Source organism: Zychaea mexicana (genome assembly GCF_025766255.1).
Source record: "Zychaea mexicana strain RSA 1403 chromosome Unknown BDB00scaffold_294, whole genome shotgun sequence".
Classification (NCBI taxonomy): Eukaryota; Fungi; Mucoromycota; class Mucoromycetes; order Mucorales; family Lichtheimiaceae; genus Zychaea; species Zychaea mexicana.
The window spans coordinates 1-12,847 of record NW_026516957.1 but is presented as its reverse complement, the minus strand read 5'-3'; the positions used below and the strand labels follow the sequence as shown (position 1 = coordinate 12,847).

Here is a 12,847-nt window from a genome sequence, read left to right as displayed (position 1 = left end):
TTATCATTTGTCGCTGGTCTCTGTTCAGCTGCCTGGGCTCTACCATCTGCCGCCTTTCGTTTTCTTAGTGACAAAGACAATGTTGCTGCCCGTGCGTCGCTTGCCTGACGCTCCTTGAGCCAGTCTATGCGAACCTGTCGTGCAAACAAATCCTTGTGACGATCATTCCTTTCCTGTATCTCTCTTTCAAGGGGAGACTAATTTCTCTTTGACGTTAATCGAGGCGTATCTGTATTATACCGCAGAACAATAAAGTGAGCACTTACTAGAGTGCGCTGTGGCACGTCATTGTTATTCTGTCTGACTGGAGCTGGCTATGTAAGAAAAAAAGTTAGGATTTATTTGTAGGACATTACTATTCAACAGGATGTAATACATACTGGCTGCCATCTTTTAAAAATAGAGGTGCTATACCCCTTGCCGTCAAAGACCTCGCTAACCTCTCTAATAACATCTGCGATATCTGTAAGATAATTAGTTTCGTACAGAATGTTTGTTTTACACTGGTGCTTTTTTAAAACATGAAAACGTACCACGGTTGTCTAATGCCCATCTCAGTGCAGCACAAAGGTCGAGTTCACGTTCATCAGACATGAGTATGGATACAGGGTGTTGGAGAAAAAATAAAGTAATAAAATCACTTGTTTCCAGCAGAGCTTATATATAGAGCGAGACCTTTTTTTTTCAGGGCATACACCGATTGGTATATAGCTCTATTGGGCGCGCAATGACATGGAAAACGCTTTTGGAAGGACGTAGTACAAGGGCATTACCTTAAAAAAAAAGGTTTTTTAAAGCAGGTGACTTTCAGTATTTTACTTTAGCTCAGGTAAAAGTGTGCCAGTATACTTTTGGTATGTCTTGTTTAATGGTACTTTTGCAGTTTATAGTGCGACTGCGCTGTTGTGAAATAAGTGGTTGACTGTAAGACATGACACACAAAATTCCTTTGCTCGATCAGTGTAAAGTATATCCCACAATGAACTCTTTTTTAATATATCAGCATACTGTGAGCCAATAAATATCAAAACCAAAAAGTGTTTTTTTGAAAAAGGAATTTTATTTAACAAAAAAAGCAAACAAAACCGATCAGCGGCGACCGGCAAAAGGACACAACGAGATAAATGGATCCTCCTCGTCTTCGTCTTCGTCCTCCTCGTCTTCGTCTTCGTCTTCGTCTTCACTGTCGTCGATGCAGACGGCGCGTATTCCCGTCTCTACGTAGAGCTTAGCCAGTTTTGCCTGGAGCTCTTTAAAAGAAAAAGCAACTAGGAGTTAGAACAAAATGACAAGGCTGCAGACTAATAGTGTGTTAAAATGACAGTATACCTTCGCTGAGACGGGCATTTATGTAAGCAGCGGCAATCCGCTGCTCGCGCTCCGACAGTGCATCAAAGGCTTTCCAAAAGCCCCTGGATATTTCCCAGGCCAAAGCAGTGCTGGTGTTGGTGACAGGCGAGGGTCGGACAGTGCTGCCTATATATTTTAGAGGCAATACAGCACAGGGTGATTGATTAGTATGCATCTTTATAACATGTGAAAGTATAACATAAATCATATCAAACAAAAACATACCACATAGGCGGACATGAATAAAAATACCCAATGGATTAAAATCGTCTTTACGTAGTGAGGAAAGTTGGATCCAGAGCTCACGAGCGATAGCGCGGCTGATAGAGAAGTGGCAAGTGGTGGTGTTGTGCATTTGTCAAGTGTAGAGTGAGAATGATTTGAAAAGAACACAGTCTTGAAACTTCCTTTATATATATAATGCTCTACTGCTGTACAGTATTGTACTACTTAATGTATTGTAGTAAGGGGGGAAAATCATCTAAATGGTACTACCCACGCAATCAGTCAATTACAAGGACAATAGTTTATTTCCAGCCAAGGATGTTTGCTATAAACATACGTAATTGCATCTCTAATACTTTTAGCTGTAGGCTGCCTCGAGTAACATTCTTGGCAGTTGATCCAGTAGGAGGTATTCTGAACGAATTAAACTCAGATACAGTCAACTACAGATAGAATGAATATACAATGGTGGCTCGAGTTTCAATAAAACGGGATATAGGCACCTTGCTCAGTTTCCAAGTACTGAATGAGTTGTGGAACAACAGCTCGGTACGGGAGGACTTGTGGATCAAATACAGTAGACGCTCGCCCCCCTTTAGAGTATTTTTGAGGCTTCGTAATGATACATTGTACGTTTGTTGGCCTAACACTAAAGTTAGCAGTATTCAAGAAACAGTTTACCAAATCAAACAATCAGAACAAATAATACCTTTGATAATGTGTTTGAGACCATTTCGAGCAGCGAGGCGGTGGTACATATACAGCCATACAGTAGCAATATTGGCTATGATGCGAATTGCTTCGTCCGAGTGACGTTTAGCATTTGTTTGAAATGCATATATATATACCCATGCATCTATGTTGTAGTGTTGAAGGTGCAAGTCCTGTAGTGTCGGCAAACATATTTCTGGCACTAGCTCCACTATTCTGTCGGCTAGATTCTCTTTGTGATGTATGTTGTCATGTATAGGCGGAAACGCAAAGTCGGCGTTGGAGATGCCCTACAGATATTGGTTGCATATCCGTTAGCACTTGACTTTTACACTGATAACATCAATTTTACATTGTATCTTTCACCGTTCTCAGAATTAAAAGAATCGCCGATATGGGCGAAATCATCCGCGCGTCTATCATTCGAGCTGTTTTGCTTAATTGTAATCATATCAGTAAGTGAGTTGCTAAAAGCCGTGGCATTGTTGTTATTCTTTGATACCTGCTGACGTTGGAAGAGTGACATAGTGGAGAAAATAAAAGGAGTTGCGGCTGAATGAGAAAGAGTGGATTATTGCAATAATAATTGCAGTGGGGTAATTACTTTATAGTCGACGGCTGCATCGATGTTATATCGATCAATGATACATCATTATCTTATTTACATAAAAAAGGGGCACGGGGGATTAGACGTCTTCACTCAAAGATTGCAACACATGTTCTGATTTAAAAACTGTTATGTGTAACTTGTAGACGCTGTCATTGGGAGTTCCCAGTTTTTCATGTATATAGGTACTTTTGCTATCTAATAGCTGATGGACTCATGTAGCCAAAAGGAAAAGGCATCCTCTTTCAATTGTAAAAAGACGTACTACACTCAGCTACTCGGTAGGTAGATGGGAAAAACATTGCGACGGTCTGAAGGCTGCAACAGATGAAACTGAAAGATCAGAAGAAATGTTGTAAAAACAAGAACATGTTGATACAGCTTTGTGTGATATTTGGAAAATGTTGGCTTGTACAAAAGGTGCTCTGCATGGTAACACTGATGTAAGTGTTGAGGAACAACTCAAGGATGCACCAGATCAGAGAGGAACATGAAAATAAAAGTCATATTGGAAAGAGCAAGTGTCTAGGCACAACTCACATTAAGAAAAAGAACCGGATTCATCAGAGAAATCTAAGAACAGAGTGTTCCAAAAGAAATATGTCAGGATGGGGGCAATGCACAAGCAGTAGAGAAAACCGTGTATCGAACAGCAAGAAGAAAATATCCCTGGTAGATCCTTGGTACAACTTTAATGTCTTAAAGAGCTAGGCAGGAGTAATGACGATAGATTACGTCTCAAAAAGCAACAGTAAGGTACCATTTAACAACTTATCTGGTATGACAAAGACAGTTGCCATGCTGTGCTACTACATACCAATTTAAGCTGGGGGGTACCAACAATTCATGTGGTAAGCAAGTTCCAGACATGATGGGTGTACAAGAAAATGGAAGCATGATATAACGATGTCAGGTACGAAGAAGAGCAGTGCGCAACAGTAAGTACGATTGCTAAATTTCCCGGGAACTGTCTTGTCAAGTGTACAAAGGGAACTGATCCAATTACTCGAAAATGCCGTGTAAGAAACCAGAGTGAGACTCTAGTATAAAAGAACAAAATTTTTTGAAGCTGGAAGCCATCAATTCACAACACACATACACCAGCTCTCTCTCTCTCTCTCTTGTCAGCCATGTCTACTATGTCAACCACCACAACCAACAGTATCGACGTCTCGGGGTGCTATTTCTCCACTTGGCCTTCCCCCGTCCCGCGCCCTGGAAAGCAGACACAAGCACAACGCCAAGAACAAGCATGGCAAAATTTCCGAGGTGTCCAGCAGCATCTGGTCCAAGCCGCTAAGGAAGCCCAGGGCAAGAGGGCTTACTTTGACCTTGTTAAGGCCCAGAAGGCACACACCTGGACCGGCGCCTACCAACCACGCCCGAAGCCTGGTCAAGCCTTCCACCACTGCCGCAAGCACCAATATGGGTGGAACAAGTCGCGCCCCATCGACTGCCGGTTTGCAACTCTGGACGAGAGTACAGGCGCCATCCGTTTTGACGGCGATGCGGCCATCGCAGAGCGCGACCGCGTCCACGACGCATATGTGCAGCTTAGTGCTGCATATGCCTGGGATAAGGACGGCGTTTCCTGGCCGGACGTTTATAAGAATGAGTTTTCCTTTGCTCGATATGAGTAATAAAAAAATTTAAAAAAAAATACTACTAGTATCTGTTCATTGTGTATATATGTTTATTTGTATTGGTGGGAGGTGGGGTGTTATTCTTGGGTATTCTGTATGAAAAAAAGGCTGGGTGGGATGCTTGAATAGAAAGCAGGTGGTTGTGTGTAAAAAGGTCATGATGGGCGAGGTAAAGGCAGTAGACAGTCAATTTCGTGGTGGCTCATATAAAAAGATGCTTGGTTCTATTTTTCGCCTTTCTCTTTTACTCAAAAATTACCCAGGTCTACTTTATAACTCTTTTTGATACTTGACACAACACTATCCGACAAGCGATTGGAAACCAGTAAACCGTTTGTAAGCAAGGATTCAACGTCCGTCGTAAAAAGGCATGCACTCATTTTCTTTTCAGTGACTGTAGCAGTAAGAACGAGGGCCAATGGATCGGGTGAGGCCACAGCACGACGGCGACAATGCGTTCAACAACTGGATGGCATCACACTCGTGGTATAAATAAACCAGCATCTAACTCTTCCACCTCGAATTTGTTCTCGATCGGCATTAGCAAACAATTGGGCAAGCTCATTCAATGATCATAAACCTATGTCGGACACATCTAAGCAGGGAAAAGTGAAATGACAGTGACCAAACAGTGACCAAAACTTTATTTGACTAGATTTTTCCCAAAAGGAAACAGTGGTGGGGGGGAGCATTTGCAAGAACGGGGGGAAGGCGATGACCAGAAGACTAGAGGGAAGGCCTGGTGGTGACCGAAAGGGAGAGGCGATGACCAGAGGCGATGACCAGCAGTGACCGAAAGGGGGAGGCGATGACTAGGGGCGATGACCAGTGGAGATAGGAGCGATGACCAAAAATTTCCAAAAGGGTGCACGATGACCAGAGGCGATGACCAAAATTTTCTAAAAAGGGATTAGCAAAGAAGTATCGATGACAAGCTCAGATGAAAAAAAAAACGATGGCAAGGCAGAGGCAGAAGGAACGTGGGAAAACGGCAAGGCAAGGCGAAAAGGGGCGACCGATAAGCACCGCGTTTGGTAAAGCCGAAGGTGCAGCGCTCCCCAAAGAAAAATTTTATTTTACGAAAGGTCTCTTCTGCATCTCTTTCGCTCTTTCACTTTTTATTACTTCTTTTTGCTCTACTTGTTTTTTTTATTACGTACTGCTCGCCGCCATTCCAACACTGGACCTGCTCAATTGCCAACTCACACACGCTCCATTGAATTCAGCTTTGCCGCATCTCACGTTCCTTTCAGTCACCACTCGAGCAACACTTGTCCTATACGCTTTCTTTATTCTCAACACTCGAATATTACGCATCTCGCACTTTTTTTTCAACACCTTTGAACGGCCCTCAAATGAATTGCATCTCTGACAACGGCCTGGTCTCTGTCCTTCATTTTGCTATGATCTTATGATCCCAGGACCAAGCTCTTTATTTCTGTGTTGCTAACGTCAACTCTGTCCGGCGTCGTTTTCTTCTTTGCTTGGCCCTCATCAGGTACTTTGAACATTTTCTACAAAATTCAGCACTGGAATGGCTATTGTATTTTACGTATATGATACTAAAGAGCACATAGTCTTTGTCTCAGTGGATTCTTTGTTCCTACTGTGGATGGACTCGGCCACTTTTTTATTGTGTTTTCCTTTGTAGTAACAACTGCCGCAGCATTGTTATTGACGAGAGCAGCAACATACATCAGCAGCAACAGCAGCACTCTAGCAACAAACTTTACAACAAACGGACGCAACATCTCTGCCGTTACAACTAATTGGAATAATGAAATTGCCAGTTGAATGACCTGCGAGTATCTCGACATGACAACAACACAAGCACAGTAAAACTTGCAGCAGTCCGCAAAGTTAAGGCCGGTTTTCTTCTTTTGACCGTAAGTGTCTATTCTTTTTAATTAGGCAAACTGGCAAAAAAAAGCAGCTATTCGCACACGGCTATATATCACCATTGAGTACTCCAATTAACGTTCCGTTTACTGTGACAGAAAAAAAATAAGGACGGGCTGACAAACGCGACGATACGGGTCCGGTGTCTCTAGCAACTCTTATCCACGAGCACGAGCAGCAATGGTACACGTGTATTATATAGTGGATCATCTATATACGCCAAATTCAGCTAAAAAGTTGCGATTCACACACGACGATATCTCACCATGGAATAATATAAATAACCATTGGTTTACAGCGGCTGGATAAGGACGTGCGGACAAAGGCGACGATGGCAGTTTGGTGTTTCTAGCACGTCATGTCAACGAGCAACAGAGGTGAAAGGAGTGTGCGGATTATTTTTAGAGCAAGAGCGGCTTCAAGCAAATGAGTACTAGTACAAGGATCCAGGCATGGTGGTATCTCATTATTACACAGGTGAGGAAGAGAAGGATACCAAGGATATAAAGATAGCAAAGCTGGTTCCTTTTTTTATTGCGGTGTGGAAGTGGTGGTTATCTTCAGGTAAGGAAACAATAGCATTTTTTGAGTGTATAGTATTAGCATGCTTTAATAAACTGGTATTTCATGAAATGAGATTCTGTTGTCGTTTGATATGCAAAAACAGCTCCATATGCTTCAAGCTTGAAAATACATTAGCAAATGTGGTATCTGCGGTTCTGTTGCATATTAGTATATGAAACTTCACTTAGTGGAAGCTGATGAGTGAAATATCCGCTGTTGCTATAATGATGAAGGAGATACTATAGAATAAAAATGACCGGTCTGTGTATTTCCTGACTAAGAGACACTGCATTTCCCCAGTTGAGAGTGGAATCATTGAAAAGAGAACATCAGCATCAAGTTGTATCGAATACGTCGTCGTTAGAGCTTGTAGTTGTGAGTTCAGATGCTTGTGAAAAAAAACAGGAACAGCAGCATTTCCGCAGTTACGTAGGCTTCTTGCTTACACACACAGTTGCAACCACTTTGTTCAAGCGATCCAACAGATCTTACTGCTGCATTGGCCAGATGTCCAGCAGCTACGTTACTGATGAACATAGGACATTGTGGGGCATTAAGGCACTCGATAGGCTGAAAAGAAGGGCGTGTAAGCGCAACGGGTTTAGGGGCCTAGAATCATTTTCGGTGTGGCGACGAAGTCGCCACAGCGAAAATGAGTGACCCCGATGACCCCGACATTTCAATTCAAGTGGCGACGAATGACCCCGGACTGACCCCGGGATTTAGCCAATCAAATTACCAGAACGTGATGAGCAAGACAGCAAAATAGCAGGAGAACCAGCTCCTCTTTTTTTTACTTTTTTTTGTTCTTCTATAGCACACTCGCTTGCTGCCCGTTTTTTTAATATATATTAAAGCAAGGACGCTTACAAAAAAAAGGTATCTTATTCAAGGGATGTTCATTTGCTGGAAGAATCGTGGCTTTGTAATGGTCAATGGTCTACTGTCTTTTATTACTAGCAATTGCTGAAACTATAGACATTTGACGAGTGCGGCAACGTACTCCAGTAGCAATAGCAGCACTACAGCAACAACTGTTACAACAAACGGAAGCTACGGCACCCGATAATAATAACGGGCAAAGTTAATTACAATACCATTGACTTGCCTGCATCACAGCATGACCACAACATAAAGCAGCAAACCTTGCACCAGCCTGCACAGTACAGGCCGCTTTTCTTTTTTACGGTATACGAGGTTGCGAATAACAAGGTGAAAACGTCGAGTATATGCCATTAACTTTCTACAAGGGGCATCAGCCATGGCGGTACGTGTCTATTCTTTTTATTTCTCAGGTAAACTGGCAAAACAAAAAGGCAGCAATTCCTGCATGACGATATCTCACTATCCAGTACTCCAAATAACGAGCCGCTTAGTTTGCCAGAATAAGGACGAGCAGGCGAACGTGACGCTGGTGGTCTGATGTCTCTACCATATCATGTCAACGAGCAACAGCCATGAACGGTACGCGTGCATTTTATAGTGGATCATATATATACACCAAAGTCAGCCAAAAAAAGGAGCGATTCACGCACGACGATATCTCACCATCCAGTACTCCAAATAACGAACCGTTTACTGCAGTAGAATAAGGACGAGTTGACTGGCGTGACGATGATGGTCTGGTGTCTCTACCATGTCTTTACGACGAGCAACAGCGGTGAAAAGAACGTGCGGATTATATGTAAGAGGTGCTTCAAGCAAGTCATTAGTACGACAAGGATCCAGACATAGCAATATCCCGTTGTTTTATAGATGCGGATGGGAAGCATATGATAGAGATAATCGTAGCAAAGCTGGTTTTTTCTGATAGCTCTGTGGTGGTGACGCTTATGTGCAGGTAAGGAAGTAATAGAGAGTGCATAGTAAGGGTCCTCACGGGCCGGGCCGGGACGGTTCTCTGCCAGAACCGTCCCGAGCACAATGTACATCAGAACCGACTCGACCCGGCCCGAGAACCGACCCGAGAACCGAGAGTAGAACCGAGTTCTTCAACTGCAATTTCAAGAGGGATGGAATTACACAAGATTACAATGATAATCGCGTGAATCGAAGGGAAGGCGTAATTATTGTAGTGCATAGCGAAATTTGTGAATAGAAAATGTGTTTTATTTCAATTGTGGATATACAGTATGACCGTGCGTGGTTGATTGTTGAATTAAAGTATGAAATGTGTTCTAATCGCTGATCTGGTGGGGGAATTTCAGAGAATGCCGGAAAAAAGATTGCTGTATCAATTGTGTAATGACGTGTGTACAGATTGCTGAGAAGAGAATTTTGACGTGCCTTTGGTTTGGTTCGCAGCATTAAACGCTGCGTGCTCAGCAGTGCTAATTATACTTATACTGCTAGTAACGAATGGACACGAACGATTAAAGGAAGAACACTGAAAGCAAAAATCGCGCACTCAGCAGTGGTACAGCTCAGCATGCTGCTGACTTCTACAAACTTCCTTTTACGGAAATGACAGGCGAGGTATTACTTAGCACTATTTGAAGAGAAGCTGCCGTTTGGTATCATTATCCTCAACGCGTCATGGAAAGTATAAAAGCAACAACTTTATTTTTGGGCAAAATAACTCAACTATTTACTTACATACAGCTTGAACCATTCTACTCTATATCCGTACCTTTTTATATCACATCCAACGCAATGACCTACCCAAACTACTCAGTTGGCTCCAGCTCTGACGACGCTCGTGGTGCTCTTTCTGATCGCGTAAGATTAATCTAGGATACTCCATCATATGCAATATCACCTGCAACCAGCTGATGATAGTACCATTTTATAGAGAGAGTCCAGCCGTAATTCGTCCTTATCCAACACAAGTCGTTCGTTATCAAGTTTTGTTCCTCCTTCCCTAGCCCGTGATCAATCCAACGTCTCCATGGCGTCAGTCGGTTCGCATGTAATGGACACTGATGAAGAGTGCTTCGATGATTCCGCTTCCATGATCGACCACCAAGAAATCACACAGCTTGCCGGTGACGGCGCGAACATTGACACGAGCGGTAAAGAAAAGCAGTCAGTAAGCAGCTGGGTTCTCACTCATGAATACGGCAAACGCGTCTCTATCAACGGTCAACCGAAAATCAAGTGCCAGCGGCCTGGTTGCAACAAGGTGTACGACGCAAAGCAAGGTAATACGTCTGGGCTTGTGAAGCACCTGAAGAATGTCCATCGAATCACGCAAACAACTGGTCCGCACGTTCAGGGGAACAAGCGCCAAGCCGGCCCAATGGACCAGCATGTCGAATTTAAGCGTAAGCGTACGTTTGAAAAGGGCGCCTTCCAACGACAATTCGTCAAATTTTTGGTCAAGAGCAAGCTCCCATTTACTTTGGCCGAAAGCGAAGAATTGCAGGAGTTGTTCTACATGGCACAATCAGCACCTACGCAAGAATCCGTCAAGCTTTTGAATGCTGACAGTATGTCGAGAAAGGTAAACTTCGTTTCATGTTTTGTTAAACAAGGATTCAGACATATACTTAACTTTCACTGAAATAGCTGGACGAAGAATACGTCAGAGCCAAAGAACAAACCGCCGCCTTGCTCAAGAGCGTGCCAAAAATTTCTTGCACCGTCGACAGCTGGACCAGCCCATTCCGGCAAGAATTTCTTGGTGTGACAGCACACTGGATGTGCAGATCGACGTGGACTCTGCAAGAAGTTCGCCTAGGGTTCCAGCCTTTGGAAGGTCCACATACTGGAGAGAACCTTGCCGACGCCTTCTTGAAAGTCTTAGATGAGTTCGATCTTTGTTCGAGGCTTTTCACAATTACGAGTGACAACGCATCGAATATGACCAAGATGATGACCGTAATCGAACGACGCGCGAAAGAGAAAGATTGGTAAGTTACTGGGATTATGCTGCTTTGCCAAGATACTCATAAAAAACTATGTGCTCACCAACAACTTATAAAACCAAGGCCATTCCGCAAAGACATCCATCATATCCCTTGTGTTGGACACGTCCTTAACTTGGCAGTTCAGGATATCCTGCGAGTTGGTCTTTCAGCACAGGCACCAGAAGAAGAAATCGTTGACGACGACGAAGAACAAATGCCTACCAACTCTAATGTGCTGGTCAAACTACGAAGAGGCGTTACCAAGATAAGGTAGTCATCAGTTAATTAAGCATTAAACTATTTTTCAAGTGATTAACAGGTTTTGATCTATTACCTTAGATCGTCACCGCAACGCTTACAGAAGTTCCTGCGTACCTTGAACAACGAAGGCTGTCCCAAACTCAAGCTCATTCCTGATGTCCGTACTCGTTGAAATTCGACGTTTGAAATGATCACGCGGGCTATCGCGGTCGAGGCTGGCTACAACGCAATGTGCACTGAGGCGCTGGCACAGTATAGGTTGACTGCACAAGAATGGGAGCGCTTGAAGCAGATCCATGCTCTCCTTGAGCCGTTCGAGAAAGTGACCAAGAGGTTGTCAGCCAGCAAGTCGCATGCCACCATCAACCTCACCATCCTTTGCTATAACCATCTGATGGACAGGCTTGAGGACTATAAGACCAGCCCATCCACACCCATCGACCTGTGCGAAGCAGCGGAAGTCGGTCTCGTTAAGCTGCGAAAGTATTACGGCAAGACTGACACATCCAACGTTTATGCGTGCGCCACTGCAATGGATCCTAGCCTGAAGTTTGTCTGGTGGGCTAAGAGCGGCTGGGAAAGGGAATGGCAGGAGTATAGCCAGCAAATTGTCCGGGATACCTGGTCGACGTTCAAGGATCGCGCGGATGTCGATATCGAAGTGAGCGAGCAGCTGCAGGAGATGTATGCGTTGTACCGGATCGACCGAAGCCAAGACGAATTAGAGGAATACATTGGCGAACAACCGATGATGCCAATGGTGGAAGCAGGCAAGCACACAGAGCTAATCTTCTGGGAGTCCCAGTCACAGAAATGGCCGAACTTAAGCAACATGGCTGCACAATACTTGGCGGTGCCAGCAACATCGACTCCTTCTGAGCGTTCTTTCTCGGCAGCTCGACATTTGCTACCGTACACCCGCAATCGTTTGTCTGAGGAAACCATAAAAAAGTTAATGCTTTTGAACTCCTGGTACCCTTAAAATTTTTTGGCTTTTCCTCTTTTCTCCTTTGTTCCTGCCAACTCCGTCCTTTTTCTCTTGTCTTTGCACTTTCTTTTTCATACTTTCTTTTACTCCACCCATTTCACAACCTTTCTTTTTTTAATAGAAAGATATAAGTTATATAACATATTGATTTTTCTTAGAAGAAATAAATAAACCTACGCTCGGAAAAACACAACTTCACTCGTCCCTCCATTAACAATTATTCTTGCACAGTCAATGCATTTAGTTGCAATGACACGACGAATCTATAGTCGGTTCCTCAGTTCCAACCAAAAAGAACCGAGTCGGTTCCGGTTCGGTTCTTCCATGGAACCGGCCCGACCAGAACCGACCCGACCCGACTTTTGGATCGGTTCTTCGGTTCCTATGAGGATCCTTAGTGCATAGTATTAGCATGCTTTAATAAATTGGTATTTTATGAAATGAGATTCTGTTGTCGTGCATTGTGCCAAAGGTGCTCTATACTCTTTAAGCTGAAAAATTCATTAATGGATTGGCATCTGCGGTTATTATGCATGTTTGTATACTATATTCCAATCTGTGAAAGTTCCTGGAGCATACCCCCGGTATATACAGCGTTGCTGCTGTAAATTGCCTTTGAAAGCTCAATAATAACGAGTGACCCCGATGACCCCGAGATTTCAGTTCATGTGGCGACGGACGACCCCGGCCTGACCCCGGGTTTTGGCCAATCAAATTACCAGAACATGATGAGCAAGACAGCAAAATAGCA

The 12,847-nt window shown here is 43.6% G+C and overlaps 3 protein-coding genes across 3 annotated transcripts; 1 reads left to right on the top strand and 2 right to left on the bottom strand.

Annotated features, from left to right (window-relative positions):
* Nucleotides 1–1,770: 1,770 nt before the first annotated feature.
* On the bottom strand, nucleotides 1,771–2,812 carry BDB00DRAFT_943898 (uncharacterized protein; the record flags this gene model as incomplete). Its single annotated transcript, XM_053129475.1, is given in 4 exon segments — nucleotides 1,771–1,900; nucleotides 1,913–2,018; nucleotides 2,424–2,576; nucleotides 2,639–2,812. The coding sequence occupies 4 exon segments, from the start codon at nucleotides 2,810–2,812 to the stop codon at nucleotides 1,878–1,880; spliced, it is 456 nt and encodes a 151-aa protein (XP_052972094.1). The 3' UTR covers nucleotides 1,771–1,877.
* A 1,171-nt stretch (nucleotides 2,813–3,983) lies between these two features.
* On the top strand, nucleotides 3,984–4,553 carry BDB00DRAFT_865559 (uncharacterized protein; the record flags this gene model as incomplete). Its single annotated transcript, XM_053126182.1, is given in 3 exon segments — nucleotides 3,984–4,027; nucleotides 4,040–4,115; nucleotides 4,184–4,553. A coding segment is annotated over 1 exon segment (346 nt), but the record flags the coding sequence as incomplete, so codon positions are not given.
* A 1,106-nt stretch (nucleotides 4,554–5,659) lies between these two features.
* BDB00DRAFT_865553 (uncharacterized protein) lies at nucleotides 5,660–6,372 on the bottom strand. Its single transcript, XM_053126181.1, has 3 exons — nucleotides 6,232–6,372; nucleotides 6,100–6,193; nucleotides 5,660–6,026 (listed from the first exon to the last, which is right to left on the bottom strand). Exons 1-3 carry the CDS (start codon nucleotides 6,285–6,287, stop codon nucleotides 5,946–5,948), a joined length of 231 nt encoding a protein of 76 aa, XP_052972092.1. The 5' UTR covers nucleotides 6,288–6,372; the 3' UTR covers nucleotides 5,660–5,945.
* Between the last annotated feature and the right edge of the window lie 6,475 nt (nucleotides 6,373–12,847).

Bases quoted from the DNA above. Each gene is read 5' to 3' on its own strand.
- BDB00DRAFT_865553 (XM_053126181.1), bottom strand. From the start codon at position 6,287: ATGTTGCGTCCGTTTGTTGTAAAGTTTGTTGCTAGAGTGCTGCTGTTG. The intron at 6,194-6,231 runs GTATGTTGCTGC...ATGCTGCGGCAG, and splicing joins GTGCTGCTGTTGCTGCTGAT to TTGTTACTACAAAGGAAAAC. The intron at 6,027-6,099 runs GTATCATATACG...GTACCTGATGAG, and splicing joins CAAAGACTATGTGCTCTTTA to GGCCAAGCAAAGAAGAAAAC.